We start from the raw sequence: 26,702 nt of genomic DNA, 5'->3' as shown, positions 1-26,702 counted from the left end.
GATGGTATCGGGGCTGTAGTAAAAAGGACTTTGTGGACAGCAGTTAAAGCACGGAAGGTGGTATTAAAAACGCCAAAAGAGTGTTGATCAAGAGAAAGTTCAATCTAAAAATTCTCTACCATTCGATGGAAGACATCGCGGCTGAGCAAGTATTTTTAGATCAGAGATGGGCCCACATTGCTCCTATAAAAAATTTGCAAGGGAAGCACTTCTTCATTAAGGATGAAGAATCTGACGGCTGTCTGTTTGCTGGTAGGACAGCAAAATCTACGCTTGAGAAATTTTACCTAAGAAAATAATTTTAATGAAATTGTTCTTTAATTATTAATTTTTTATAAATTTTTTATATTCTAAAACAATAGAATTAATTATTTGATCATGCCTAATGCAATCAGCATAAATATTGAATTAGAATTATGATTTATATTTGGCTGATTTAACCAATCCTTAAAGCTGACATCAGGAAAGATCGTTTATAAATAGCATACCCACGTACTTACTTTTAACGTGTTAACTTGTTTTAACATATATATATTTTCCTATTTTGGCTTGAAATTTAATTATCGTAATGAAAAATATAATGAATAGTTGAAATATGTAAAAAAAAAATAGACATGTCGCACCCGTTACAACGAGGTGTCGCGCCCGTTACACTTTAAAATGTTAATAAATCTAAATGGATTAAGAAGTGTATTTTCTTTGAATGCGGAAATAATAGGAAACATTCCAAATTTAAATATGCCAAGGCATTTTTAGTCAGTTTAATTAAAAATTTTACACAGTTTCGTGTGAAAGTGGATTACACGCAATTTATCAATTTTATAACGTCGCGCCCGTTACGCTCTTCTTTGGCATTTTCTGGTCGGTACTGATTTATTTATAAAATGTAGTTCATATGAGTTAATTCCTTACTTCTGACAGTATTTTTAGCGTATAATATTTCAATGGTTAGATACTTTAATAGTTTTCTTCAAAATTAAAGAATTATACACAAAGGTGTCGCGCCCGTTACAATGGAAACTCCCATATGTAGTATGTATGCATGAAAAAATCATAAACAATATTTCTCTACTGCTTCGTCTTTAAAAGAAAAAATTATATTCAATATTTCGTCATTCGTTACTTCTAAATCTCTGAGGATGTTAAGTAAAGCTAAACCATTTAATCCTCGTCCCATTTTTACTTCGTAAATAAGATTTAAGCTTAAGAAGGAGCGTTCGCTGGAAGCAATTGTCACAACAAGTGTTGGGCCTATCTGCAAGAATCGGTATACCTTTAAGTATAGTGACTGATTGCAAGCATCAAGAGCATCTAGGAATGGTAGGAACCCTAACGAAATGATGGTGCGGCACAGTGGGCCTCAACATCAACCCCGCCAAAACCGCCATCATTCCGTTTACCAAGAGAAGGAACCTCCCAGGCATGCACCCCATAACACTAGGAGGTATAGAGCTAGAAATGTGCAATGAGGTAAAATATCTGGGGGTCATTCTTGACTCCAAAGTCTCATGGAAAAAGCACGTTGAGTACGCAGTCACAAAGGCCACAAGGGCTCTAATGGTGTGCAGAAGACTGGCTGGCAAATCATGGGGATGCAGCCCCTATATCCTAAGGTGGATGTACACCATGATAGTCAGGCCAATAGCTACATATGGAGCGGTGGCGTGGTCCGAGAGGATCACTTTTAACACAGTGAGAGCATCGCTCTCCAAACTCCAGCGGCTGGCGTGTACAGGTATAACGGGTGCCATGCGAACCTGCCCCACCGCTGCCCTGGAGGTCATTTTGGACCTGACGCCACTGCACATAGTAATAAAACAGATTGCCAAAAAGCCCTCCTCAACTTCATGAAGGAGGGCACTGGCAGAGGGAAAGTGATCTCGAGCAGATTGGGAGATGAAATTAGATCTAAGATCCCCATCTCCCTGATCAACAGGGATGATATGAGTACAACGAAAATCTTTGAAAAGAAATTCAGGATCGAACTAGGCAACAAAGCGACCTGGAATGAGACAAACTTAGAAAACACCTTCAAGGCTGACACCCAAAGGTGGTTCACCGATGGCTCAAAAACCGACGAAGGGAGGGGAGCAGGAATATTTGGCCCAAGGGCCAAGATCTCCATCCCCCTGGGTAATTACCCCAATATTTTTCAAGCGGAGGTTTACGCCATAAGTGCTTGCGCGGAAATAATTCTGCAGAGACAAGCAAGACTGCAACATATAGTTATCTGCAGCGACAGTCAGGCTGCATTAAAGGCCATATCCTCATGTGAGATTAAATCACGAGTGGTATGGGAATGTGTAGCGAGATTAAACACCCTGGGGGAAAACAACGCACTACAACTGGTGTGGGTCCCGGGCCACAAGGGCATACAGGGAAACGAGGAGGCTGATAGACTAGCAAGAGAGGCCGCACCCACTCGACCCATAGGCCCTGAACCCTTCCTTGCATTGGGGCTTCACGCAATCAAGGAGGAGTTAAGAGCAGAAGAGCGAAGCCTAAGAAAAGCTCTTTGGGAGAACACGCCTGGGCTAAGACAGGCGAAAGAACTTCTGGGAGGATATAACCCCAAAAGATCTAGGGAACTAATAACCCTTCCGAAGACTAACCTGAGATTCTTAACAGGAATGCTAACTGGGCACTGCAGACTGCGGGCCCATATGCATAACCTGGGGATCAGTGCAGGCGATTTGTGTCGGTACTGCGACGTGACACCAGAAACCCCACGGCATCTCCTATTGGAATGCGATGCGGTTGCAAGAAGAAGGCTAACACACCTGGGAAAGATGTGGCCAGAGGCTACGCATATACACTCTCTACCTCCCTCAAAACTGCTCGGATTCATCAGAGCATTGGGATTGGACGATATGTTGTGATGAGCTCCGAGGGTACAATAGACCTAAGGTCGTAGTGCATAGCCTCTAACAATCTAATCTAATCTAATCTAATCTAATCTAGGAATGGTGTTGGACTGCTCCGTAGGTACATTGAAAAAATGCAGTATAAAAATTCTGTCGCAAGTGTATACGAGAAGAGGGTATGGGGCGTTCATGTAACTCTGGGGCTCTTAAATTTATAAGAATATATCTGCTTGATATAGTTAGATGAATACCACTAATATTAATTTAAATATCAGTACTGAAACGCTGAAATATTAGCATAGCATTTAATTAAAATGTAGAAAATTACCTTTGACACATTTTAACACATGTTAATTTAAATTTCAAATAACGTTTTGTCGAAAACGGAAATTTAAAAATAGCATCCTGTGCCCACGGATATTCGAGGAGTTCATAAATCTCGTTAACGCTTAGTTTACGGCGACAAACATTTGACACACATTTAGGAGAAGCTTGCAATAACATGAATATATAAATTCGGTCGCAGGGAATTTAAAACTTGATTTTCGGAACGCAGAGGGTTGTGAAATTACCAGCATCTTGAAAACAATGGTGGTAAAAATATTTTAAAACTTACGAGAACGGTTAGGCGAGAAACGTCAGGCTTCTCACAGGATCCCGTCGCGACCTATAAGTCCCGCTTGCTTTTAATTAATCTTAACCAGCTAGAAAGTAGAAGATCGATTTTGTCGCTGTCTTTTTGTTTGGCATTATTATAGGAGAAACTGACTGTTCTTCTCTTTTGGAAAGGATTAACTTTTCTGTCCTTTACGTAGTAAATTTCCATTCCATCTAGGCAGATTCAGAACTAACCATGCGTGTAATGCACCTATAGACCGTTCTCTTCGTGAACTCAATGAGGTCTCGATCTCTATTGACTTTGATTTTTCACTATCTAAACTGTGCTTTCCTGCTCAATTAAATTTTGTTTTATGGATTACCTTAGTCTTTTATAAATGGTTAGTTCCTTAGCAGTAAGTAGTAAGTAAGAACGATTTATTGATTTCTAAATAAATAAATAAATACTAACGGGACATTGGACTATTGGCCACATGGCCGCCAGGTCCGGAGCCCCGCATAACGATTTCTGTAGAAGCTGCAGGGATGAAGAGGAGTTAGAATCCGTCCAGCACTTCCTTTGCGAGTGTCCAGCATTTCGAGGAAAACGCCTAAAGTTTCTGGGGAACCATTTCTTCGAGGAGCTGGATACCTTGGGGAAAGCTCCTCTGGAAGGACTGCTAGCATTCGCCAGAAAATCAAAATGGTTCGAAGACATGTAGGAATAAGCTTGGGGTAACCCCCCCCCCCCCCATCGGCATCGCAATGGGCCTTCGCGACCTCCGAGCGAACTCTTCGCAGAGCTGCCCGTTCAACCTACCAACGAGCAGCGACCATTTTTGGGCCTTAATTAAACTACGCCTAATCGTTAGTATTCATACATGCTATTAAAATTCGAATAAGATTTTTCTCTACCTCAACGTTATGTACTGGGAACTATGGGACTCGGTGATTCATAGCCCATTTCCAACAAGAGCTTAACTGCAGTTAGGAGCTCATGTAAATTCAAAGAACGTTGACATAAGGTGATCAGCAAAGTTTATTTCTTACTTTTTGCTTTCTTATTTTCGATTGCTTGTACTTAATATATGAACAATTACTCCCATCGAGTTATAATCTCCTTTTTCCAATATGCATTAACTGCAATTAATGCTTGGTGGAAATTAACTCTTACTCTGGAATCAGGTGCACTAAGGTCCTCTGCGCCGGAGCCTTTTTAATTTTTTCGCTACTTGACACTCGTCAGGTTAATTTTCGGCTGTCACTATGATTTGTGCCAATTCGGCAGCAGTTTTCAGTTTAAAATAGTTCAGTAGTTTTACATAATGCATTCGAAATGTAGCACTTTTTGTTTTGGTGATTCACGGGCATTGTAAATACACTTTTTCTCCCAAATTGGTAAATTAATTTTATCCCAAAATATAGATCAGTAACGCCGCGTTCACTATGAAACTCTAAATGATATAGAACATGTAAAATGTTGAAAGATGCAATTTGATTCCAATTATTTTTACCCTTTCGAAATCTTTGAAAACCTTAAAATTAAAACCAAAGATATGCTTATAGTACATATGAAGTACTTTAAGTCATTATGTTAGTTCCAAGGCCAATTCATACAAGGTGGCGCATCTAGACGGAGAGCTCATGACCAAAATCCCATCATACTTCAGATCGATTGAAATTTTTTGTGAACTTAGCTTGTTATTATGGGTAAAAATCGAGATCCGGAAGGCTGTCTGTGCGGAATTGAAAATTCATGCACAATTTTACGGAAATAAAAACAGTAGTGTCTTGATTTACGCAACTAACTAAATGAAAAGAAAATTCTGAACATTCCGCGGGCATTTCGGTGTACCATCACTAAATTTTTGAACGAGATCCGAATGAATCTGTAAAACGTAAAATATGAATTTTTAAACCACAATTATAATTGGCGATGGCGTTTTAGCTATTGAGCTGGCCAAATAAGTCTTGCAAAACCAAAAAAAAAAATAAAACTATTTATTTCTTCATTTCAATACTATTATTCCATATAAAACTGAATATTAATGATATATCTTACACACTGAAAAAATAATAATAAATCTCAAAAAAGCAAAATCGCTACAGCGAAAAAATGGTGAAAAGCCGCATTAATTCAAAAAATAATTTTAATTAAAAAGAGATCTAAGTGAGATCCAAATAAGGCACAAACCTCACGAGGTATGCTAACGAACATTAAAAGAAGAAAAGTCGCTTACTTCGGACATATACATAACTAGAGACAACAAATACGATTTTTTTTTTATTTAACGTTGCTTCCATGTTATATGCAAATATAAGGAATAGCATTTAAATGAAATGTAGAAATTATCTTTGACACATTTTAACACATGACAATTTAAAAAAATTTAAAAATAGCATCCTGTGCCCTCGGATTTGTTATGTGGTTTTTAGAATTTTTTACATGGAGTATCTGAATTTATGCGGTTTTTGAAAATGCTGGAACGCATCCCCTGCTTTTGTATGAAAGTAAAGAAGTTTTTTATGCAGCTTTCTGAGGAACGCATGCATCGCATAAAAAAAGACCTAAGTGTACGTTATTTAATATTTTGTCAGTCCAGCTTATTTAAAATTCTTCTTCGCTTCTAGTCGGTGTACAGTTGAGGTTTTCAAATGCAAGCATCGCAATCGTATTAAAGTGTCGACCATAAGAATCATTTAAAAACTGTGTCCTTAACTTAATTGGTATGTCCCGCCGTGTCAGTAGTTTATAAATTTTCATGAAGGCCGCTTTAGCTATATCTATTCTTCCGATTAGCTCATGGTCGTGGTCCTATTTGTCGTTCAACTTGTCGTTTTTTACTTTTTCTATTGTCTTGCCTTTAGCTCCTGAAATTATCTATTGGCTAATTATTGCCAATTTTATCCCAATTTTTACAGTTTAAGCTTGATTTGTCGTTGTCGAGAAACACATACGCATCCATATGTAGATAAGTCGCCTATTGACTCTGCATTCTCAGTAGGAAATTTTATACATAATTAACTTCCCAATAAACATTTGGCTTGGTGAGCAATTCGAAAATAATTGGAAAGCGAATCTTTTTCCCAAGCATCACCGTCGATAATGAATGCGAAATAGGTTAGTATTCGATTCGAGAACTAGACCATTCTCTAGCAAAACGTTATCCAATGTAATTTATTTTCTTTATGAATTCAGAGAGAGTGATTGTCTTATATTTGTCCTTCGCGAATAAGCTGGATTTCACTTTCTCTCTTGTTACTATGGTTTTCATTTTTTTTTTTACCCATTTTGAGTATATGTATTTCCAATATACTATGAACGTTGGAAAACTAAGGTTCTCGGTTCGATATGCATATTGGATATCGGAGGTCATTTTCTAATGTTCGCCACAATGTTTATTGGGTATTTATGGTTTTCATTGTTTATCTGTAATTTAGTCTGTAGGGTAGTAAATTATAGGCGAAATATTTAAATTTAAATTAAATACCTTATCTCAATGCGAAATCTGCAAAATTTAATATTCATTCAAAGTTACTAATCTGTTTCTGTACATCTAAAACACCGCTACTAGCGCTGCCCGTTATATGTTATAATTCTTATCGCTTTAAAATTTTTTTTTTAAATACAAATAAATAAAATTGGTAAGATTTTTTATTTTCCACAGTGATAAATCATACAAAAAGGTTGCTTAATTAGGTACTTAGGTCTATCATAAAAGGATTAATATATCGTTATAAATGGATTTTTTCATTTCATTTGCATACCTTTTATATTATTCCAAATTATTAGTTTCTGTAACTAAATGTTGGGCTTTTTTCCATTGGCTTTCCATTCTTTGTAAAACTGTTTGAACTTGCGCCATAAATCTCTCTTCATTTTCAACTTCATTGCTGATTTCTACATATTTTTCGTTCTCCACTTTAAGGGACTCAACCATTATAGAATTCTAACCCCATAAACGTTTGACTACATATTTTATGTAAAATTTATCTTTTTAACATACCTCTAAAAACTGTTGCTTCATTTCAGCTATTCTTTTATCAATCTCCTGCTCATCCGATTCATTATATTGCTTAGTATGACCGTAGTCACTAGCTAACAAAACATATTCTGGTATAGAGAAGTTCTTCCGATCCATTTCCTCAATATGTAGCAAATGTTTTTCCATAGCATCGAGCATTTTGCCCTTTACAATATCTTTCTGTTTTAATAAGAGATCTTTTGTTTCGCTATTGTTCATAGATAACTTATCCAACATTGATTGCAAAGTGAGAGACAGGATTTTATTTAAATAATGCCGCCCTATATTGCAGTTTATGTTTTCGATTATCAAAGTGCATAGATATATAATGCGAACTTACTTTCAAGTGAAAACTGTTCCACCGAGAAGTTAAAATGCTGAATCTCGTATTCACTATTATCCATTACGCCTCCGGTTTCAGAAAAATATAATCGAAAAATTAGATTTACTAGTTCCCTCGCACTTTACAAAATCAAATATGATATAGTACGTTCAGTGAATGATAAAACCCACTGCACCCAGTGGTATGTTTAATTGGAGATAAATTAACAGAGTTGCTTTTGTACTTGGAGTGTTCAGAGTTCTTTCAAACTGTTTCCAAAAATGTAAAAGTAGAAAACGTATTACTAGAGAACGTAAAGTAGTAAAACGTAAAAAGCCATCAGCATTTCATGTCTAACAAGAAAAATATGCATTTGCTTTGATGAGACAATTTCTGTTAAATGTATTTTGCCTCTGGCTGGGCTCTGTTAAAATTCGATTGACTCTGGCTGGCCGCTCTTAAAATGCGCTTCGCCAGTTTTGTTGGTATTTGACAGTTTCCACGATGATTTGTTCTTTGTCCTTCTCTATAAATTTACGTTCTCTGGTATTACGTTCTCTGGGCGAATTTATACAAGGTGGTGTTGTAAAATCAGCTGATTTCTTCGCCTTACATGTATTTGGTTTTTGCTTTTACTGATTTGACAGCCCAGCGCACCCATTCAATTCCCTTTGGATTTAACCAGAAAAGTTGGCGAACGAAACTGGTAGGGACGCGATATCGAACCGAAAGTATCGATATGGTACTCATTGAAAGTATCGCTGGAAAAATATCGGGTACCCATTAATATCGGAATAAATGACTCGATATCGCAATTATCGATACCGAAATCCAAAAAGAAAAGAAATATCTGAAAAAGTGATTAAAAACCTCCGAGCGTATTTCTGCCATGAAAAACAGCTTCTCATAAAAACGCCCTTTGTGGCACAACATCAAGGCGCACGCATCAAATCGGAGGAGAAGCTCGGCCAAACGCTAACATATTTTGTAAGGGCCAACTTTTATTTAATTCAATTTCGTGGTTCTTTAAATGGGAGGTATCTGCACTCTTCCCCTTTCTTCTCACCTCCTTCGCCTTGGAACGAGCAGACTTGAAAGCAAGACTTGACGTGTCTGAAAGCTGACTAATTTGAGTTTATGACATTCGATACGATACTAGGATTCTGGTACTCGATTCCAAAAAATATCGTTTTTAAACTATCGAGTGTAAAATATCGGTATCGAATGCTAAAAGTATCGATATGGTATCGCATCGTATCGAAATTCGTGTTCCTAGAAACTGGTATAAACTCCAATTAGAAATAGTCATGGCCATGGAAAAGGAACCTTTTTCAGAATTGACCATTGCTGATTCAATAGCCATCAAAATATTGCCAGGAGGTGCAATACTTACTGGTAATTATAGAGTTTATATTTAATAATATATCCTTATAATAAACTTTTCTTGCAGGTGTGGGAAATGAATTACATATTTATGCACCTAAAGTCGGACGTCGCATGCTTTCGCAGAGGTTGCGCGCTAAAGTACATGGTATCGCCAATGCACAGCTAAACACCACATGCTCCCAACATGGAAGGCTAATTGTATACGGTGAAAAGGAGTGTATGTTATTACAATATGTATATGTGAAAGAGGAGGTGCTTAATTAATGGACGAAATTCATATTTATGTTTATATACTTTTTTGTAGTACAATTTTTCAGAACTTTATCATTTCCATCTTACTGATTGGATAAGCTCGGCTAGTTTCTTGCAAGACCCCAATGAATTTATCCTTCTTACGTCGCATAGTGTAGCCCTACGCATTTTGTACAATGAGAATGACGAAAAGAGAAATTTCTGTCGAGTTATAGCGAAATCATCTGCTGAGGATAAATCAACTCTTTATTGTACTCATATTCACGGACAGACTTGGGAGGAACTGGTAATTTTTGGAGGTCAGTGAAAATGTTAATGAATTAATAAGAGTGCATATATTTCACTTCAGTATTACTTAATATATTAAGGGACCGCATTTGGGGAGCTTCTCATATGGAAACCATTTGTTGAAGGGGATGCTTCACGTAATGATAGCTGTACTGTCTTTGATGTGGGTTTAAAGCGACGACAACAAGCACATAGTGGTGTTGTTTTCTCTATTGACTTTGATGTTACATCTGGTATACTCACTACGACATCAGATGATCGATCAATACGATTCTGGAAATTACAGAATACATCTCCGGATAATTGGAATGGATTTAACCTCGCGGCAATAGCTAGCGGTTATGGTCATGTTGCTCGCGTATTCCAAGGAAAAATTATAAATTTTTGTGAGTTAGCTACTTTGTTATTACTTAATTGATACTCGCATACTCGCATCAAATTAATTTTATCGTGCTTCTTTGTAGATGAGCAGCAGTTTGGCGTGACTGTAGGGGAGGATTCCTATGTGTGTGTTTGGAAAACTAATGGTGAGTTAGTGTTCAAAACTCGAGTCCAATTCGGTGCAGTGATTTGGGACTTCGAATATGACAAAAATACGAACACGCTCTATACTGTCGGTTCCACCGGAAATTTAGTGGCATTTAATCTTAACGATGTTTTAAAAAACAAAGCAGACATGTCTGCTGCTGAAACAGTATTGACTGGCTGCGAGCCAAAAGAATATATAGCCAAAGCGAAATTTTTCGACGTTAACATGCTTATAGGTGTAACAAACAATAGTCGCCTCATGCACACATCCCTTAAATTGAAAACGGAGACAAATGAGCTTGAATCCCAGCCGTGGAAAGTGGTTGACGTGCCGAATTCATTTAAGTGTACTGTGCTTGAAGTACATGATAACTATATAGCGATTTGCGGCTACAAAAAGCTCATAATGTATAAATATGCTGGAGAAGGCACATTCCAAAAAATATTTGATGGTGATATCATGCACGGCGTTATACGTGCGTTTCATTTCTTAGGCAATTGTACATTTTTAATTTCTGACGATGAAGGCAACTGTTTATTGCTGGAAGGCGAAAGTTTTCAGCATCCGATTGCTGTGCCCCTGCCACATTGCAAGGAACCTTGGACTACGGCAGCGTTGCGCATTCAAACACTAAAGAGAAAAGAATTCCTAATAATTAGTAATCGCATGGGAAATATATTACTGTTCAGTCTAGACGTTGCAACTGCCATTTGTTCGCTCCTCGACACTCTCCGTCAGCCACATGGCGCATTGGGCGCAACAATGCTTCGCGTTCAAGACCTGTATGAGGAACTAGTTTTTATACAAAGCGCTGGTCACGATGGCTCTTTGCGATTACTATGCGTTGAAATCGGAACTGGCACAATCGCATCACACCAACGTATGCTAGTACCAGTGGCTTGGGTAGAGCGTTTTATTGCCATCGAAACCTCAGATTTTATTCTAGGATTTAACGATAATCATTTTGTCGTGTGGTCTCAACATCACGACTTTTCGGTACAAGTACCGTGTGGGGGCGGGCATCGCAGTTGGCATTACCAAATTAAATCAGATATTGATAATACAAGATTTTTGCAGCTGCTCTTCATAAAAAATAAAAAATTGCGACTGCATGAGTATAAATTATATAATGATCCTGCAATAAGTCAGAAATTATTTCGAAATCAGTGGCATACACGTTCATGTAACGCATTGCAGTTGATTAAAGCACACAGCCATAATGTAGGGCTTACGGTTCTTGTAAGCTGCGGCGACGATAACATGGTAAAGGTATCCACACTAATGCCTGGAGGACGCCTAGAGCAAAGCGCGGAAATTCAAACACACATTTCCAACGTGAGAGCATTGCAAGTAATACCAATGCACTCGGATATTGCCTTAATTGTTTCGGGCGGCGGACGCGCGCAATTGTGCATAACGCAATTAAATTTGAAAACCTTTCGTATCAAAGACCTTTTAAATTACACTCTAAATAGGAGTGGGCTAATCAAAGGATTAGTAAAGTGCTATCGACCAGATCCAGAGACACGCATAATGGCATGCGCCGTTGTCGAAGCAAATAAAAACAATTCAAGTATTGATACTGGTTACGCTATATTTCTGGGTTGCTCTGATGGTTACTTACGCAAAGTCCTTGTTGACGGCTCCTTTGGTGTAGTCTCTGAGGTTTTCTTATATTATGGCCACTGTTTGCTTCAAATGCGAGCGTTCGCGAACTCTGTAGTGGTAACCGCGGGTACAGATGGAAATCTACGATTCTTCGATTTAGAATTGATTGAGTTACCCATTAATTTGCAACATCATGACAGTGGAATAAATGCAATGGACATACAGTTTGAACCAAAAACTGGTGTACTGCATTTGCTTACCGGCGGTGATGACCAGTCTGTTTCCTATACCTCCTTAAATTTGGAAGACTCTAAAAAATTGCGTGTTATAAATAAATATCACTTCGCTAATGCCCATTCGGCGCAAGTGACCGCAGTTAAACTTGTTTTTAATGGCAACAAAATTTGCGCGTACACTTGTGGCTTGGACCAAATAATTAATATGGTTGACATACAAACTCAGCGGATTGAACTGATTGGACATACGTGTATATCGGACCCGAAAGGTCTGGTTCTAGACAATTGTAAACGTTTCTTTGTTTATGGGTGTGGAATTCAAGTACTCAAATTCAAGAGGTAATAAATAAAAGAGACATTTTAATAATAGTGATGACAAAAAAGGTTTTATGTTACATCTGCTATATTTTTTCGTTGCGATTGAACGAACATGCTTTGAAAGAAAGATTCCGAGGATGCAGAATCTCCCATTATGCAAAATAGTTTCTAGGCAGAGAGTTAAATATGTACTTTACATTACGTAAATTGAGCCAATGTCCCCGAACTCTTAATCCCGTTGTTCCAAAACACTCTTAACTTAGTTTCGGATCGCATGTTCTTTGTCAGCACCATAAAATTTGGAACTCCCTATCGTCTGACATTAAAAATATAAAGCAAGTAAGGTGTTTTAAAATTGCAGTCTCTACGTTTAACTTCTCAGCTTCTCTTTGATATTCAACTAAGTTAAGTACTTACTCTTGTTTATAATGCACTATAATTCTTTTGCTTAAAATAGTATCTAATAATAAGTTTAAGTTCAATTAGTTTGTAAGTAGCTTGTTCAGAAGGAATATTGTAAAAGAAGATGTACTACTAAAAGACTTAGTCTTACTTTGTACAAAAGTTGTATAACTAAATTAAAAAAAAAAAAAAAATCCAATTAAAAAAAAAAGAAAATGTAAGCTGAAAAATGGTGCAGCTTAAAATACACGGATTTCAGTATTTTTCCAAATGCGATGTAGATTTTAGTGCTCGGCTAAAGTATTGAGAAAGCTCAGTTCGACTTATGGATATAAGGAGTCCATTGTCTTCTTCGATTTCGGGCAACACAATTATGGTGAGCCCTTATATCAAGTGATGATGATCAATCACTAGAAGACGTTCTACTTCCTTTTTGTAGTATACATAAACAATTCCAGCTATTTAAATATTGATCGGTTAATTATTTGATGAGCACCTGATTTTCAAATTTTTGTTCCTCGAACGCTTATTGTACATAGGCAGAGTCAGCAAAATTTTCGCGTAGAACGTGATGGTCTTTCATAAAAAGTAACACTGCCGCATTAATTGCAGCTCGAATCCACCCTTCATCAAAATTAATCAAACTTCCAAAAATGTACATCAATAGTTCAAACTTTTTATCAAAAATTTTTATAAATTTTTCGATTATGCAGTTACGTCATTCAATTTTAGCGAAACAAAGTTCGGGTTTCAAGTCACTTGCATATAAAAAAAAAAATTTTGTTCATACATTATATGGAAGGAAATGCTGAACATCCTCGACGAAAATAATTCTAAAAAATCAACGGTAATTTTTAGTGGCTTGGAGCTCTTGCACTTATTATACTAAAATTTAATGGGCTACAAAAGTGCAATTTAAAAAATTTGAAGAAAAGGCTTGAATCTTGATGACTTTTTTTTGAAGTTTGATTAATTTTGGTGAATTTTATAGAGTTTGCAAGATTGGATTTTATGGTTTTTGTTATAGAATGGCCTATATTTTAAATAAAAATTAACGACAAAGAATGACGATGGAAAACGTTTTGAATATTGTGAGAAAACTACATAACGAATTATTCTGCGAGTGACATATCTGCGAGCATACATATAAGTAATTTCGGTAAATACAACTTAGGTAGCACTGCTTTCGTCCTCCTCGAATCCAATTGGAATTTTCGGCTCTGCAAATGCGTAGGCAGTTGTAACAAGGATATTGGACTCCAGGTGTTCCATATTGCCCTCTTTCGTATTGCGATAATCTAATAATAGTTCTTTGAAAGTTTCAAAGCTGCTGAACGAATGTAAAAGTTCAAATATCTCGCCATTACTTATTAAATCATCAAAAGCATTATTTTTTCTTTGTGGAAAAAATAAATAAATAAATTAGATGGTTTCCCTTTTTTATGTGATAGTAGATAAATACTCAAGTTCTTCCGCAAAGCGATCCATATTGAAATCAGACATTCGAGAGCTTAATTCATTAATAAGGAATGCCTCAAAGGTATTGGTGTACTCTTGAAATATATCCATGTACTCCAGTTTATTTTCGTCGGTATTTTCAATGCAACGCCAATATTTCTCCAGGAAGTTATTGTGAAGTGTCTATGTGCATACGTAAGTACACATATTTTATGTTTGCAGTGTGGTCAATAAAAATATAAAATGAAAAAATCCTTACAAGAGCAGCAAATATAAATTTTTATAACCTGAAAATCTTCACCAAGCACTATGTCTTCTATGTGGCCGATAACATCGTCAAAAAATTCATTTCCATGTGATTTGCCGACTATATCAATGCATTCGTCCGATGCTGTTGCATCCATTCCAATAAAATAATTCAGCAAGATATATCTTATTTTTTTTTATAGTTTTAACAAAACTGATTTATTTACGATTTTCGTTCAACTGGTTTTGACAGCAATACCCTTGCTTATTTGTATTGTTTGGTTTATCGTTGCCATAGAGCTTGAACTTTATTATCAAAGTGGAGTGAACATGTTGTCCTGTGCGCGTGCATACGTACATATTTATGTATGAAAGCATAAGTAAGGCTTTGTTTTATATTATAATGCCCAGCTAGCCAAATCGGAGCGCTCCAAATATGAAATGATACCTCGAATACCTCGAATGAATGCTTCCGGAACATTCCGAATATGGAGTAAAAAGGGAGTTCAAGGTGTTTTTTTGTTATCTGGTTTTTCTTTTCTTTGTATCTAGTCTGTATGATGGTCTATTATCGGAAACACTCCGTCTAAGCTATCTTCGGATTATTTAAGGAGTCCTTTTCACAAAATGATAGGCGAATTATCTGAGGGAGCTTTCTGGTGCTCTGAAATCACGTATTTAAGGAGTCCTAAAGGCACGCTTTTTTCATATATGTACATATGTATATTGAGAGGGCAAACTCCGGCAAATATGATCCTTTCGGAGCCTACCAAGGAACATAAGCGCACCGCACAGGGAGTCCTAATGTATTACGAAATTGTTTTGTATGTGTATTATTAAGAAAAATAACGCAAGTTAATTCTACTTGTTTCTTTAACTCGGTTCAGTGCATAGTGTAATAAGCAAAGTGAAATCAATATGACATATTTATTTTTTATACGCTTATATGACAAGAGTTTTGTCATTGCGTTAACCCATTTGAAACTAGCAAAATTATAAATTAATTTCAAAAAAAAAAAAAAAATAGATTTCAAATCAAAAAATACTTGTTTTAGAGATTAAAGAACAAAGAGAAAAAAAAATGCATTTAAAATGCCAGATACTTTGTTTGTTCAGAAGCACTCACATCAATGAGGTAGGTATGTTTCGTGTGCCAACAGATGTTACGCAAGGAAGGGATTGGATGAATGCGTGTGGTGTTAAACTAACTGGATATCGAAAGTTTGCGCTCTGCACTTCAAATGGAATGATATCGTTTATGCAAGTATCAATGCCAAGAGAAGACGCCTGGATCCAGATGCAGTACCATCAAGGATGTTACCTGCTATTTCATCAGATGAGAGGTAATGATTAAAGTGTGGGTATGTTCTCAAATGCATTAGTGCAAAGGCATATCGTGCAGTGCGCCAAACAGATGTGAAGTATCGCATAAAATTTATACTTTCGCCAATTTAGTAATAATAGATGGTCCTGATTTGTAGTAATTAATTTGAGAAAGAATCCTTAATCTTAATGTGTATATATATATGTACATCTGTATATAGGGTAATCTTTTGAGATGGGGATATTCTGCGTACCGGCATATTGTTTCCGAGACAAAGCAGCTGCACTGCCAAGTGCTTTTTCTGTACCTTCGTCAATACTATTTATATGTGTAAATATCAGTAAATAGTTATTCACAAAAAAAATACGGTTTAATGACTAATTTATTTGCTAAAATCGAGAAAAACAGGAAATTTCTAGCGCAACTTCCATAAATTCTGAAAAAAAATTATTGAAAAACACCCTACCACAGAATTTAGTTCAACAACGCCCTATCTCAGAATTCGGTTCCAAACCAAAGCCGAAAGAGGGTTAATGTAAGCAAATATACGAATTGTTTACATTTAAATTTTCAAATAAGCGTACGTCAAATATTGATTTCACTTTGTTTATTACATTATGGGTCAGTGCATCAAACGTATCTATGTATGTAAACGTACTAGGGTGGGTCAAATTGTTCCGGTGGGAAAAAATGCGAAAGGCGTATAGCAACGCTAGCTATATCTACGCTAAATTTAAAGAAAATTTCCCAAAAAACTAGGGGTCTAAACCTAAAATCTAGACCGCGCCAGGAGGCATAGAGATTTCAATTTTTGGTATGACGCTGCACAGATTTTTATGTCTCTCGGCGGGAGCTAGGTTTTTATTTTAGACCCATAGTTTATTGCGCAAGTTTTCTTATAATTCTCCGTAGATTACTCTTTTGCTATGCGCAGTTTGACAAAAAAATTGTCCAAAATCAGTAGTCTGAATTTGAATGCTTTCACCACCTAGGATTGTTCTATACCGAAAAATATACCCCTATTTTTTATTTTGAAATCAAAAAATATTTATAGGTCGCTCAAATTTTTCCATGTATTTTATATAGAATTCTTGAAAATTAATATTTTTCAAGCGGAAAACTTTGGTTCTCTTCAGGAGACTTTCAGTAACAATACCCAATTGTTTATTTAACAATTGTTTAATACTGAGAATATTTATTTATCCCCCTCCCCATTGAATTTTCTGGGGGTTTGGGCGGACCTATGTATAAAATATAGTTCATATGAAAAAATGGTAAAGTAAATATTTGTCAATGTTATTGTGGCTTATTAAAATTTTATTTTTAATATTTTTATTGATCTTTGTACCACGATTGTTTATTAGGAAAAATTGAAAAAGCAAAAAAGTCTAAGCATTTTCCGATCAAAAATTATTGATTTTCGAGAACTCTATACCATTTATACGAAAAGTGGTTTTTCCCCCATAAAAATACATGGAAAACTTTGAGCGCTTTGAGCGATCACTAAATATCTTTTGATTTCAAAATAAAAAATATGGGAATATTTCTTTTGGTATAGAACAATCCTAGAGGGTGAGAGTTTAAAAGTTCCGACATTACTTTTTCACTTTACTTTTTTTTGGACCACCCTAATGTACATATGTATACCACAAAAACTTCGTCACTATGGGTTTTTTTTAGTTAAGGTCTGGTAAGGCTAAATATTATGTGATACAATGACAGCATCTTTTAAATCTAAGATAAAATAAAGAATGCTCATCATTTACTCTTTTCAATCTTCATAACAAAACACAAGATCTCAAAGATCGAATTTTAAATTCGCTTTAAACATGTATCTTAATGTATGACTTCATAGTTTTTCAGTTCGAATCATTGCTTTTCTTTAGTCTTTTGTGTTGTATTCACGTCTTCTAGTTTGGCTGCTGCACGTTCTGCCTTATTTTTTTCATACAACTGCATTAATTCTCGTTTACTGGGCATTGGTTTAATATGGCCAGCTTGGACGAGGTATTTTATGGATACCGTTGTACCACCTAAAAATATCAGATAAAAGAAGGTTAAACAAAGAATTAGGTAATGTATTACGAAATTTTTATACATATTTTTGTATGTATATATGTATGTAGGTAGTTAATTTTGAAATCCCGCAATTGTAGATCAACAGGGCTCTCAGATTATTATACATATAAGCCTTTCCATATTTTAAAATCAGTATTCATCGCATCTTAATAATGAAGCAGAGCAGACTACTAGAGGGCAACTGGGCCTTTAATTCTTTAATAAATGTGCTCTCTAAAAATGGCACTTTTTTCGAATTTATTCTTCCATCATACTAATTTACTTACCTAAAGTGACTGCATAACGTAGAGGGGTCGCTACTTTATAGCAAAGATAAGCAATGGCATAATGGCCCATGCTTGAGTTTTGAAAACGTTCCACGATGCTCTCGCTAACATGTAAATGTTGTAACAGTAAGGGGATATCCACGCCACTAAATTGAAAATTGTCAAAGAATACAAATTTGAAAATACATATTGAATTCCACTATCACCTTTTGGACAAATAATAGAAACCTCCAAACCAACCGATTGATGTTACAACATGAACAGGTATAAGCACATACCAATATTTTTTATACATCAATTTGAATTTGGCAAATAGGCCAAGCTTAGAGGCTTCACCAAAAATGTCTTCATCTGCTAGAACGGGAGATGATTTTGTGTCGGTTTTGCCTGCTAAATCCGGCGATTTCTTTGTACTAAATGAATGGCGACTGCTTACGAATGGTGCTAGTGACATGCACTGTATTGTGCCGGGCAAATTTAGCAAAGACCTCGATCTCGTCTTGGCTGCGCCCAGAACTACCAGCTGTAGGCGCTGATGCTGTTGCGCAAGTCGGGTAAGCAACCTCAGTGACGTCATTTCTTTAAAGTCTAATTTTTAATGGTTATCAATTTGTTTTGAGTTTACTTCAATTATTTTATATGGTTAATAAATGCCTTACATTTCCTCCAAAATATACCTGGTTGACCGGTGATATGCAATCAGCTGTTTATTCCATTCAGTGTTAACATTTCAATCGTTTTTTGCCCTTTTGTTTCAACACCAAATGAAATACGTAAAAAATCTAATTGGGGCGAATTCGTAGTCAAAATGAACAGGCTAAAAACAGAAACACACGGCAGCGTTGATCTGGATTAACTCGGGAATTAACTGCAGTTTAAGCCTTAACCTAATATTCGCGGCTTGCGTTTTGATATGCACGCCCCACTATAGGCAAAACACGAGTATTTTTTCAAAATCGTAGATCTTCCCTTAGAAAAGAGATAATGGCCAAAAATATGGAAAACACGGTTCAGGGGAGACTCGCCTATCAAAANAAAAAAAAAAAAAAAAATACAGAGAAGCTCGTACTTATTTGAAGCATTTTTGTTCCAGCTGAATCGGACGATATCATTTTTGTAAGGAGATTCTATAACCAATTTGCCACAATTTTCGAATCGGTATCGGTTTTGTTGACGTATGATATGAAATATTTTTACGTCAACAAGTGCGATATCATGGTATAAGGGGGAACATGTTTTCTATTTCGTTTTGTTTGCATGTGCCACATGCACTAACACAATCATGCGTAGTTCATGTATACAAAACTGAAACCTGTTTTTGACCGACTGCCCAGCCCAGTGTGCGTTCGAGTGGTGGACTGCTCAGTCCGACTGAGCAGGCTAGTGTGCTGAGGCCCAATGATTTTAGATGCAGTGCTACTGAATGTCAAAATGATGTGTTTGTTGTAAACGAGGCGAATTCACTTTACAACAAACACATCATTTTGACCAAGGCGAATTTATACAAGGTGGTGTTGATGGCGAATTAAATTTTCGCCCCGGTACTACTGAATGTCAAAATGATGTGTTTCTTGTAAACAAGGCGAATTCATTTTACAACAAACACATCATTTTGACCAAGGCGAATTTATACAAGGTGGTGTTGATGGCGAATTAAATTTTCGCCCCGGTACTACTGAATGTCAAAATGATGTGTTTCTTGTAAACAAGGCGAATTCATTTTACAACAAACACATCATTTTGACATTAAGACGTACCTCGGCGAAAATCTAAATTCGCCATCAACACCACCTTGTATAAATTCGCCTTGATTTTGACATTAAGACGCCACCTTGTATAAATTTGCCTTGAGCCATAATTCTTTTATATAAAAGTATTGCCGCTTTATTAAATGCACATTCAACATTTTTGTGTCTTAAATTTTCCATAGTCAAAATACTCGATAGTTTTGAAAAAGTAACGATAGTAAAAAACCATAACCATCGATAGTATCGATAGTGCCATCGACAGTTTGCCACTACTAATTGTCCTTACGTATATACAGTTCATTTCTAAGTAAAATACCTTAAAATAAAAATGTCAACAGAAAATGTTATGGAAACAGCAGGTGAAAAAAAGCCTTTATTTAGAAATATTGATGCCGACGATCCTGATCCAGAAACCACGGAACTAGAGTCAGCATGTATGAATTGTTTTCGCTCTGGCCGGACACGTTTGCTGCTTACTAAAATACCCTTCTTCAAGGAGGTGGTAATAATGTCTTTTAAATGCGAGGATTGTGGCTATGAAAATAATGAGATCCAGTCTGCATCTGAAATACAGAAGAAAGGTGTGCGTATAGAGTTGAGTGTAAAATGCGCTGAAGACTTAAACAGAAAAGTGGTGCGCTCTGATTACACATCTGTTAGAATACCAGAGGTTGAACTAGAAATACCGTCTCAAAGTCAGAAGGGTGAAATAACCACCGTGGAAGGAATAATTGATAGAACAATAAGAGGTCTAACTCAAGATCAGGAATCTAGAAAAAGAGAACATCCTGACGATGCGACAGCCATAGACGCATATATTGAAAAATTGACTGCTTTAAAGGAATTACAAAATAATTTCACTTTAATTTTGGAAGATATAAGCGGAAACAGTTTTGTTGAGAATCCTCGGGCACCATCTTCAGACCCGAACTGTAAAATTCATTATTTTCAACGCTTAAAAGAGCAAGATCATATTCTCGGTAAGTAATCCCTTGTATTTCGGTGTAAATTCAAATTTTCTGACAAATATACTCTTTAAATTAGGCCTTTATTCTCCAAAAACTGTAGCCAGTATCGATGAGGATGGTAAAAAGGAGCCCAGAAAGGACCAAGAAAATCAATTGCTTAAACCCATTGCTGAAGATGCTTGGGGTATTGATGATTTACATGGCGAAGTTTTACAGTTTCAAACATTATGTTCACAATGTGGTTCATCCTGTGAGACGAATATGAAACTCACTAAAATTCCACATTTTAAAGAAGTTGTGATAATGGCAACCGTATGCGAAGAGTGCGGTTGCAAAACGAACGAAGTGAAATCTGGTAGTGGTATTGAGGAGTTGGGTATACGTTTTGAAATTCGAGTCGAAGATAAAGAGGATTTAACTCGAGACGTGTTAAAATCTGAAACTTGCTGCCTTAAAATTCCTGAATTGGAGTGTGAAGTGGGACCATCAGCTCTCGGCGGACGATTCACAACAATAGAAGGAATTTTAATGGCTATGAAAGACCAACTTCAGAATGAAGGCTGTTTATTTCACGATTCAGCTGATGATGAAATTAAGAAGCGGTTGGAAGGTGTCATTGATAGATTCGATGAAATATTGGCTTTGAATTTAAAAGCAACTTTAGTCTTGGACGATCCAGCTGGCAATAGTTATGTCCAATCTTTGGCAGATGGCGACGAACTGGATAGCAAATTAAAAATAGAAAGATACGAACGTTCTTTTGACCAAAATGAAGAATTGGGTCTTAACGATATGAAAACAGAAAATTACGTAGAATAATTTCTACTGATGCAGAATAATAAAACACATACATACGTATACTTTGTACTTATCATGAAAATTGACTTTTTTACATGCAGGAATGCGCATTAAGAAGAATTTGGTTGTTGTAACGGTTACGTAGCTCTGCCTAGAACAGCTAATCGTTCAGCTCCATTTGAGTGGATTTGGCTGGCCCTTAGGGCCGTTTGCACCATGTCTTTTGTTTTTGCTGTGGCGGCGTAAACTCAATCTATAAGATGTGTGTGGAAATCCAAACAAAATTTTTCAATTGGACATTCGAAGCCGTGAGGCGAAACACATGCACAAAATCACGGTACAATAAAAGCATAACTGTATTCTAAAATATTTTTCTGAAATACATTTGTGCTTTTCTGAAATACATTTGCCCTTTTCTGAAATACATTTGCGTTTTTCTGAAAATAATTTGAACTTTTCTGAAATACAATTGTGTTTTTCTGAATTTCATTTGGCTTTTTCTGAAATACCTTTGGCTCTTTCTGATATATATTTGAGCTTTTCTGAAATACATTTGTCCTTTTCTGAAATACATTTGAGGTTTTCTGAAATTTGAGTTTTTCTGAAATTAATTTGGCCTTTTCTGAAATTCATTTGGCCTTTTCTAAAATACATTTGTGTGTTTCTGAAATACTGTTGGAAAAGGTGTAGTTCTTGTCAGCCGCTTCATATGTTTTTCTTTAAAGAGTCAACAGAATCGTAACAAATTTCCGATACTCTTAAACATTTCGGGAGCATTTGCTTGCAGGGTATATATTTACGTATATGTGTATGTACACACGAATATGTAAACAAAGCAAAACAGACGATAATTTGATACAGGCGTGCTCACAGGAATGTAATTGATGCGCCTTGGCAACGCCTTGGGCAGTCATATAAGCTCATGAATCAATTAACCAAGGCGAATTTATACAAGGTGGTGTTGTAAAACCAGCTGATTTCTTCGCCTTACATGTATTTTGTTTTTGCTTTTACTGATTTCACAGCACACCCATCAAAAGCAAAAACAAAATACATGTAAACTTTGGGGCGAATTGAGATTTGACATAACATCCGCAATCCAAATACATGAGGTTATTGTTGTTGTAATCTAAATTCGCCTTGAACACCACCTCATATAAATTCGCCTTGGGTATTGGGTACCGAAATTTTTTTCAAGTATTGGGTACCGACAATTCAACACATCACTATTCGGTGGCCTTTCATCTGTTCGTGTTGTGTAACGTTGGTGGTCCTGTCCTGAAAACCGTAGGTACGCATCTTTGGAAAAAACAAAAAAAAAAATACATTTCTGATTGCTTTCCAGTTTTATAAAATGTCTACTTCAGCGGCGCGTAATTCCCATGGCCTCCTTAAGCGAGCATGGAACGAGATTCCCGACATTGTTGGTGGATCAGTATTGGCGCTCATAGGATTGGGAATGGCTGCTGTCGGTGTGGCCGGATACTATGCCAGAGACGGTGATAATCGGCGGTATAAGTTGGGATATGTTGTAATGCGCCCCGATGATCCACGCGCAGCAAAAGTTCGGAAAGATTAAGATCGGTGAATTAAAAACTTGGTTCTAAAAAATGTAAACAAATGGCGAAAATATAACGCAAGACTTAAACTATCGTCCGATTCGATTTTTTAGAACATATATCCATATGTAGCATGAACCTCTCTCTAGAACGTGTTATTTTGGCTCGAGTTGTTCATTCCTTTATCGCAATTAATCAGAAACAGTCGCGGGCATTTTTATGTTGTGAGCTTTTCATGACAGTCATCCGGTAGTGCCATGGTTAAATGTTACAAGTTCTCAAATGAATTTATTTATTTAACAATTCGCAAATGCACTAAAAAGCTCTTCTATAAGTCCTTTTGAGGTGTTAAGCTTTCCGTTCTCGATCCTTAAGGCTTCTTTAGTTGTTAATCATCCTTATGAGGGCTATCCGACTGATGCAATCCACACGGATCTTATCTGATTCGCACTGTCGTAACAAGCGGCTGAAAGAGGATCCATGCGAATGACATCCGTCCGATACCTGCCTATTCCGGTCCGACGAATGCCCCTCGCACGTATCTAATCCTTCATACTCGCTTGTTATGACTGCGAATCCGATTTCACCCATGCGGATGGTACGAATAATTGTAACCTTTCTCTAGCCAGTATCTACAGTACATACCAGGTTGAAATACCATGGTGGTTAGATAAAATCGCTCATTTACTACAATAGTGTCAAAACTGAAAAAAGCACAACTCGAGATAAGTATGTCGGAAAGAATTGGTCTTTTTAACACTTGTATACCTAGAAGATAATTTAGGTAGGCCTTCTTAAGTAAAGTAAAGTAAGAGGCCTACACAAGAAGGGCTGCGAGAAATCGGGAGAAAGCTTAAGATTTGCCACTTCTTAGAAGCCTTTTAAGGTAAATTTCAAACATACCAGCTGCTCAGCTACTAGTGGAAGAGTTATTTCTGCGTCAAGTAGAATTGTAGAAGGTAGACGTACAGAACTGTTTGGTCAAAACCTCGACTATAAAAATTTCGAAGAAAATAGGCATCGTAAGCGTATGTGAACGTGATTGGAAAAATATAACAGATCGTAATTTACAATGATTTTTTTTTGTTTCAGTTAAAGTCAGCTTTCAGACACGTCAAGTCTTGCTTTTAAGTCTGCTCTTCTAAGGCAAAGGAGGTGAGAAGAGAGGGGAAGAGTACAGATACCTCCGTACCGTCAATTCGTTTGAAGTTTTCTTGTCTCTTTGGATCTTTCGTTGTTTCCCATTTAAAGAACCATAAACTTGAATTCAATAAAAGTTGACGCGTCTGGAAGCAAATAGAAAACACAAACGGGAATGCGAAAAAATTGCTTTCAAGACTGATTTTGGGAAGTTTGAGTACCTACCGCAATGAAGCAAAAGGTGGCAGAACCTTCCACTTAGGCTTAAATTAAGGCTTGGATCTCTTGACTTCAATCCCTGAAAATACCATTCCTGCACCTTGACCCTAAGGTCAAAAGTCATTTATTGAACAGCTAACACTGATTTTTAAAATTTTTTAATTTTTATTTCATAATTTTCCAGTATTTTTTTTATTGTTGGACGATAAAACGTAAATGAGTATAGGTGACCATCAGGCCAAGGCGCAGGAATGGTATTTTCAGGGATAGTAGTCTATAATTGTAACTTTAATTTAAGTCTCAGTGGAAGGTCCTATCGCCATTAGTTTCCTTGCAAGAGGTTCTAAAATATTGCAAAAAACGCAATTTTTTGACACTTTCACCACGTTTTTCGCAAAATCTGGAGCTGATGGAAACTTACGCATTCGTAATCAGCAAAAAAATGTCTATCAAAAACATCTTTAACATTTGCCGCAATAAAATCGGTGTTGCCCTGTGTTACCTACGCTAATTATATGAAGAAAAGAACTGAACCATTCAGGAACAATTTACTACAACAGCGTGCAATTGCTGGCTTATGCCGATGACATCGACATCGTCGGTAACAAAAACCGCGAAGTCTGATTTTGCGGAAGATTTACGGGCCGACGCTCCAGCTCTGTAAGTATTCAACTCAGAATCCGCTGGTGGTAGCAGACGGCAATGGAGGATATGCTTTCTGTCGACCACAAAACCAAACGTGAACGTGAATTGATGGCGAAAACGGTCGACCAAATGTTTCAATAAATAAATTAATTTTGGACGGGACGCAGTTGTTGTTGTTGTAGCAGCATACAAATTCCCCAAAGACTTTTTGGGGAGTGTTGCTGGAGTGACAGTCCTTGGCCAGATATAAATCTGGGTCGTTCCGGTTACGTAGACCCGACTGTCGTGGGAACGACGGGACGCAGTTCGCCGGGTCTGCTAGTATAATAATAAAAGTTAAAAAAAATAATCATTATTTGTGATCGAAAACATAAAAATCAACTAATAATTATTTTTTCGTTGAGCGAAAAAATAAAACTCAATAATACGTATTATTTTTAAGCGAAAAAAGATGCAAATCATAAAATAATGATACAATGCTTTTAATTCACAAAGGCTCTAACTAACAATTTTCGAAGCTGCGTTTTCACAAATTTCGGTAGAACATGTTAAAATACACCCGCACTAAAAATTTGAAAGTGTTCAAGTGTGATAAACATTGGATTCTGTATTTAAAACTTGCAGAGGATCGTATTTATTGGCAATTAGTTCATTTACTTACATATATTTTACTTAAAAACTAAACAAAATAGTTACACTACGTGTTTCAACAAAGTTTCTTCATGTTCAAATGTACTTAATAGTATTAAGTGCAGTCAAATAAGGGTCGAAAATTTGTAATCTAACTGTTTTGCATGGTTGTCAATTATTTTTGAATACTTTAAATCTAGTCACAAAGAATACTTGTTTGTATAGAACTGTATATCGACGCCTCCAAATCATGCTATGCTATGCCTGACGTAAGTCCAAGTTGACATAGCATGGTAGTGGTTTGTAGGCGTCGATATGCGGGCTCAAACTTAAAAACTAGGGTGGTCAACGTTTTTTCTTACTCAGCAAAATAGTTACTTCTCACTTGATTGACTGTTAAACCCGCAATTTTGCTTCTCAACACTTTTGTGCAAATTTCAACCCTTTAATTGCCAAGTTTTCCAAATACGTTGCTAAATTTTCTAAATGTCCCCTAATACAAGAATTATGTCTATAAGACTTTTTATTCTTAAAATTACACATATTAAATTGGATTTTCGACCATAAAATGTTAACCCTTAAAAAAATTGAATGAGCAAAAGGACGTAAGTTTTACATTCTCAGCGAGCGAACGTATTAGAAAAGAATTGGCCACCAAAAAAAAAAAATCATTACAATTTCCAGAGTTTTGACATTTTTTCTGTACATTTATGTTTCACTATGCTTCATTACGCTAAGAGGAACACTGTGCGATACCCAACGTTTTACATAAAATGAATAATATTCCAATGTATA

General features: G+C 36.4%; 6 protein-coding genes across 10 annotated transcripts; 3 read left to right on the top strand and 3 right to left on the bottom strand.

The window, feature by feature from the left end:
- Positions 1–7,229: 7,229 nt before the first annotated feature.
- Mis12 (kinetochore protein mis12) lies at positions 7,230–8,025 on the bottom strand. Its single transcript, XM_017610934.1, has 3 exons — positions 7,827–8,025; positions 7,469–7,767; positions 7,230–7,411 (listed from the first exon to the last, which is right to left on the bottom strand). The coding sequence occupies exons 1-3, from the start codon at positions 7,888–7,890 to the stop codon at positions 7,238–7,240; spliced, it is 537 nt and encodes a 178-aa protein (XP_017466423.1). The 5' UTR covers positions 7,891–8,025; the 3' UTR covers positions 7,230–7,237.
- A 404-nt stretch (positions 8,026–8,429) lies between these two features.
- LOC108359195 (WD repeat-containing protein 6) lies at positions 8,430–13,661 on the top strand. Of its 2 annotated transcripts, XM_017610932.1 has the most exons (6): positions 8,430–8,514; positions 9,091–9,203; positions 9,259–9,446; positions 9,499–9,745; positions 9,815–10,120; positions 10,199–13,661. In XM_017610932.1, exons 2-6 carry the CDS (start codon positions 9,116–9,118, stop codon positions 12,448–12,450), a joined length of 3,081 nt encoding a protein of 1,026 aa, XP_017466421.1. In that variant the 5' UTR covers positions 8,430–8,514; positions 9,091–9,115; the 3' UTR covers positions 12,451–13,661. The 2 variants fall into 2 exon arrangements, with proteins under 2 accessions (XP_017466421.1, XP_017466422.1); XM_017610933.1 differs by lacking the exon at positions 8,430–8,514 and having other exon boundaries at positions 9,066–9,203.
- Positions 13,662–13,763: 102 nt separating this feature from the next.
- LOC108359193 (ADP-ribosylation factor-like protein 2-binding protein) lies at positions 13,764–16,914 on the bottom strand. The gene is made up of 3 exons (XM_017610929.1): positions 14,573–16,914; positions 14,290–14,468; positions 13,764–14,223 (listed from the first exon to the last, which is right to left on the bottom strand). The coding sequence occupies exons 1-3, from the start codon at positions 14,687–14,689 to the stop codon at positions 13,998–14,000; spliced, it is 522 nt and encodes a 173-aa protein (XP_017466418.1). The 5' UTR covers positions 14,690–16,914; the 3' UTR covers positions 13,764–13,997.
- A 553-nt stretch (positions 16,915–17,467) lies between these two features.
- Positions 17,468–18,980, bottom strand: LOC108359192 (protein FAM210A). 3 transcript variants are annotated; one of them, XM_017610928.1, is made up of 4 exons: positions 18,878–18,980; positions 18,407–18,788; positions 18,201–18,346; positions 17,468–17,888 (listed from the first exon to the last, which is right to left on the bottom strand). In XM_017610928.1, the coding sequence occupies exons 2-4, from the start codon at positions 18,775–18,777 to the stop codon at positions 17,725–17,727; spliced, it is 681 nt and encodes a 226-aa protein (XP_017466417.1). In that variant the 5' UTR covers positions 18,778–18,788; positions 18,878–18,980; the 3' UTR covers positions 17,468–17,724. The 3 variants fall into 3 exon arrangements, with proteins under 3 accessions (XP_017466417.1, XP_017466416.1, XP_017466415.1); XM_017610927.1 differs by having other exon boundaries at positions 18,407–18,792; positions 18,860–18,978; XM_017610926.1 differs by having other exon boundaries at positions 18,860–18,975.
- A 1,195-nt stretch (positions 18,981–20,175) lies between these two features.
- On the top strand, positions 20,176–21,783 carry Zpr1 (zinc finger protein Zpr1). Its single transcript, XM_017610925.1, has 2 exons — positions 20,176–20,928; positions 20,993–21,783. Exons 1-2 carry the CDS (start codon positions 20,277–20,279, stop codon positions 21,733–21,735), a joined length of 1,395 nt encoding a protein of 464 aa, XP_017466414.1. The 5' UTR covers positions 20,176–20,276; the 3' UTR covers positions 21,736–21,783.
- Positions 21,784–22,895: 1,112 nt separating this feature from the next.
- NdufA3 (NADH:ubiquinone oxidoreductase subunit A3) lies at positions 22,896–23,370 on the top strand. Of its 2 annotated transcripts, none has more exons than XM_017610947.1 (2): positions 22,896–23,001; positions 23,060–23,370. In XM_017610947.1, the coding sequence occupies exon 2, from the start codon at positions 23,069–23,071 to the stop codon at positions 23,291–23,293; it is 225 nt and encodes a 74-aa protein (XP_017466436.1). In that variant the 5' UTR covers positions 22,896–23,001; positions 23,060–23,068; the 3' UTR covers positions 23,294–23,370. The 2 variants fall into 2 exon arrangements, with proteins under 2 accessions (XP_017466436.1, XP_017466437.1); XM_017610948.1 differs by having other exon boundaries at positions 22,907–23,005.
- The last annotated feature ends 3,332 nt before the right edge of the window (positions 23,371–26,702 follow it).

This window comes from Rhagoletis zephyria, unplaced genomic scaffold (assembly GCF_001687245.7).
Source record: "Rhagoletis zephyria isolate East Lansing unplaced genomic scaffold, Rhagoletis_zephyria_1.1 Rzeph_scaffold_00353, whole genome shotgun sequence".
Classification (NCBI taxonomy): domain Eukaryota; kingdom Metazoa; phylum Arthropoda; class Insecta; order Diptera; family Tephritidae; genus Rhagoletis; species Rhagoletis zephyria.
Note: the sequence above shows the minus strand (reverse complement) of the source record. Positions and strands in the feature narration are given on the sequence as shown.

Bases quoted from the DNA above. Each gene is read 5' to 3' on its own strand.
- Mis12 (XM_017610934.1), bottom strand. From the start codon at position 7,890: ATGGATAATAGTGAATACGAGATTCAGCATTTTAACTTCTCGGTGGAA. The intron at 7,768-7,826 runs GTAAGTTCGCAT...ACTGCAATATAG, and splicing joins GGAACAGTTTTCACTTGAAA to GGCGGCATTATTTAAATAAA. The intron at 7,412-7,468 runs GTATGTTAAAAA...TTATGGGGTTAG, and splicing joins TGAAGCAACAGTTTTTAGAG to AATTCTATAATGGTTGAGTC.
- LOC108359195 (XM_017610932.1), top strand. From the start codon at position 9,116: ATGGCCATGGAAAAGGAACCTTTTTCAGAATTGACCATTGCTGATTCA. The intron at 9,447-9,498 runs GTGCTTAATTAA...ACTTTTTTGTAG, and splicing joins ATGTATATGTGAAAGAGGAG to TACAATTTTTCAGAACTTTA. The intron at 10,121-10,198 runs GTGAGTTAGCTA...GCTTCTTTGTAG, and splicing joins AGGAAAAATTATAAATTTTT to ATGAGCAGCAGTTTGGCGTG.
- LOC108359193 (XM_017610929.1), bottom strand. From the start codon at position 14,689: ATGGATGCAACAGCATCGGACGAATGCATTGATATAGTCGGCAAATCA. The intron at 14,469-14,572 runs GTTATAAAAATT...GTATGCACATAG, and splicing joins TGCTTGGTGAAGATTTTCAG to ACACTTCACAATAACTTCCT. The intron at 14,224-14,289 runs GTATTTATCTAC...TTTTCCACAAAG, and splicing joins CGCTTTGCGGAAGAACTTGA to AAAAAATAATGCTTTTGATG.
- LOC108359192 (XM_017610928.1), bottom strand. From the start codon at position 18,777: ATGACGTCACTGAGGTTGCTTACCCGACTTGCGCAACAGCATCAGCGC. The intron at 18,347-18,406 runs GTGATAGTGGAA...TTTTCAATTTAG, and splicing joins TTCTATTATTTGTCCAAAAG to TGGCGTGGATATCCCCTTAC. The intron at 17,889-18,200 runs GTAAGTAAATTA...TGATATTTTTAG, and splicing joins ACGTTATGCAGTCACTTTAG to GTGGTACAACGGTATCCATA.
- Zpr1 (XM_017610925.1), top strand. From the start codon at position 20,277: ATGTCAACAGAAAATGTTATGGAAACAGCAGGTGAAAAAAAGCCTTTA. The intron at 20,929-20,992 runs GTAAGTAATCCC...TCTTTAAATTAG, and splicing joins AGAGCAAGATCATATTCTCG to GCCTTTATTCTCCAAAAACT.
- NdufA3 (XM_017610947.1), top strand. From the start codon at position 23,069: ATGTCTACTTCAGCGGCGCGTAATTCCCATGGCCTCCTTAAGCGAGCA.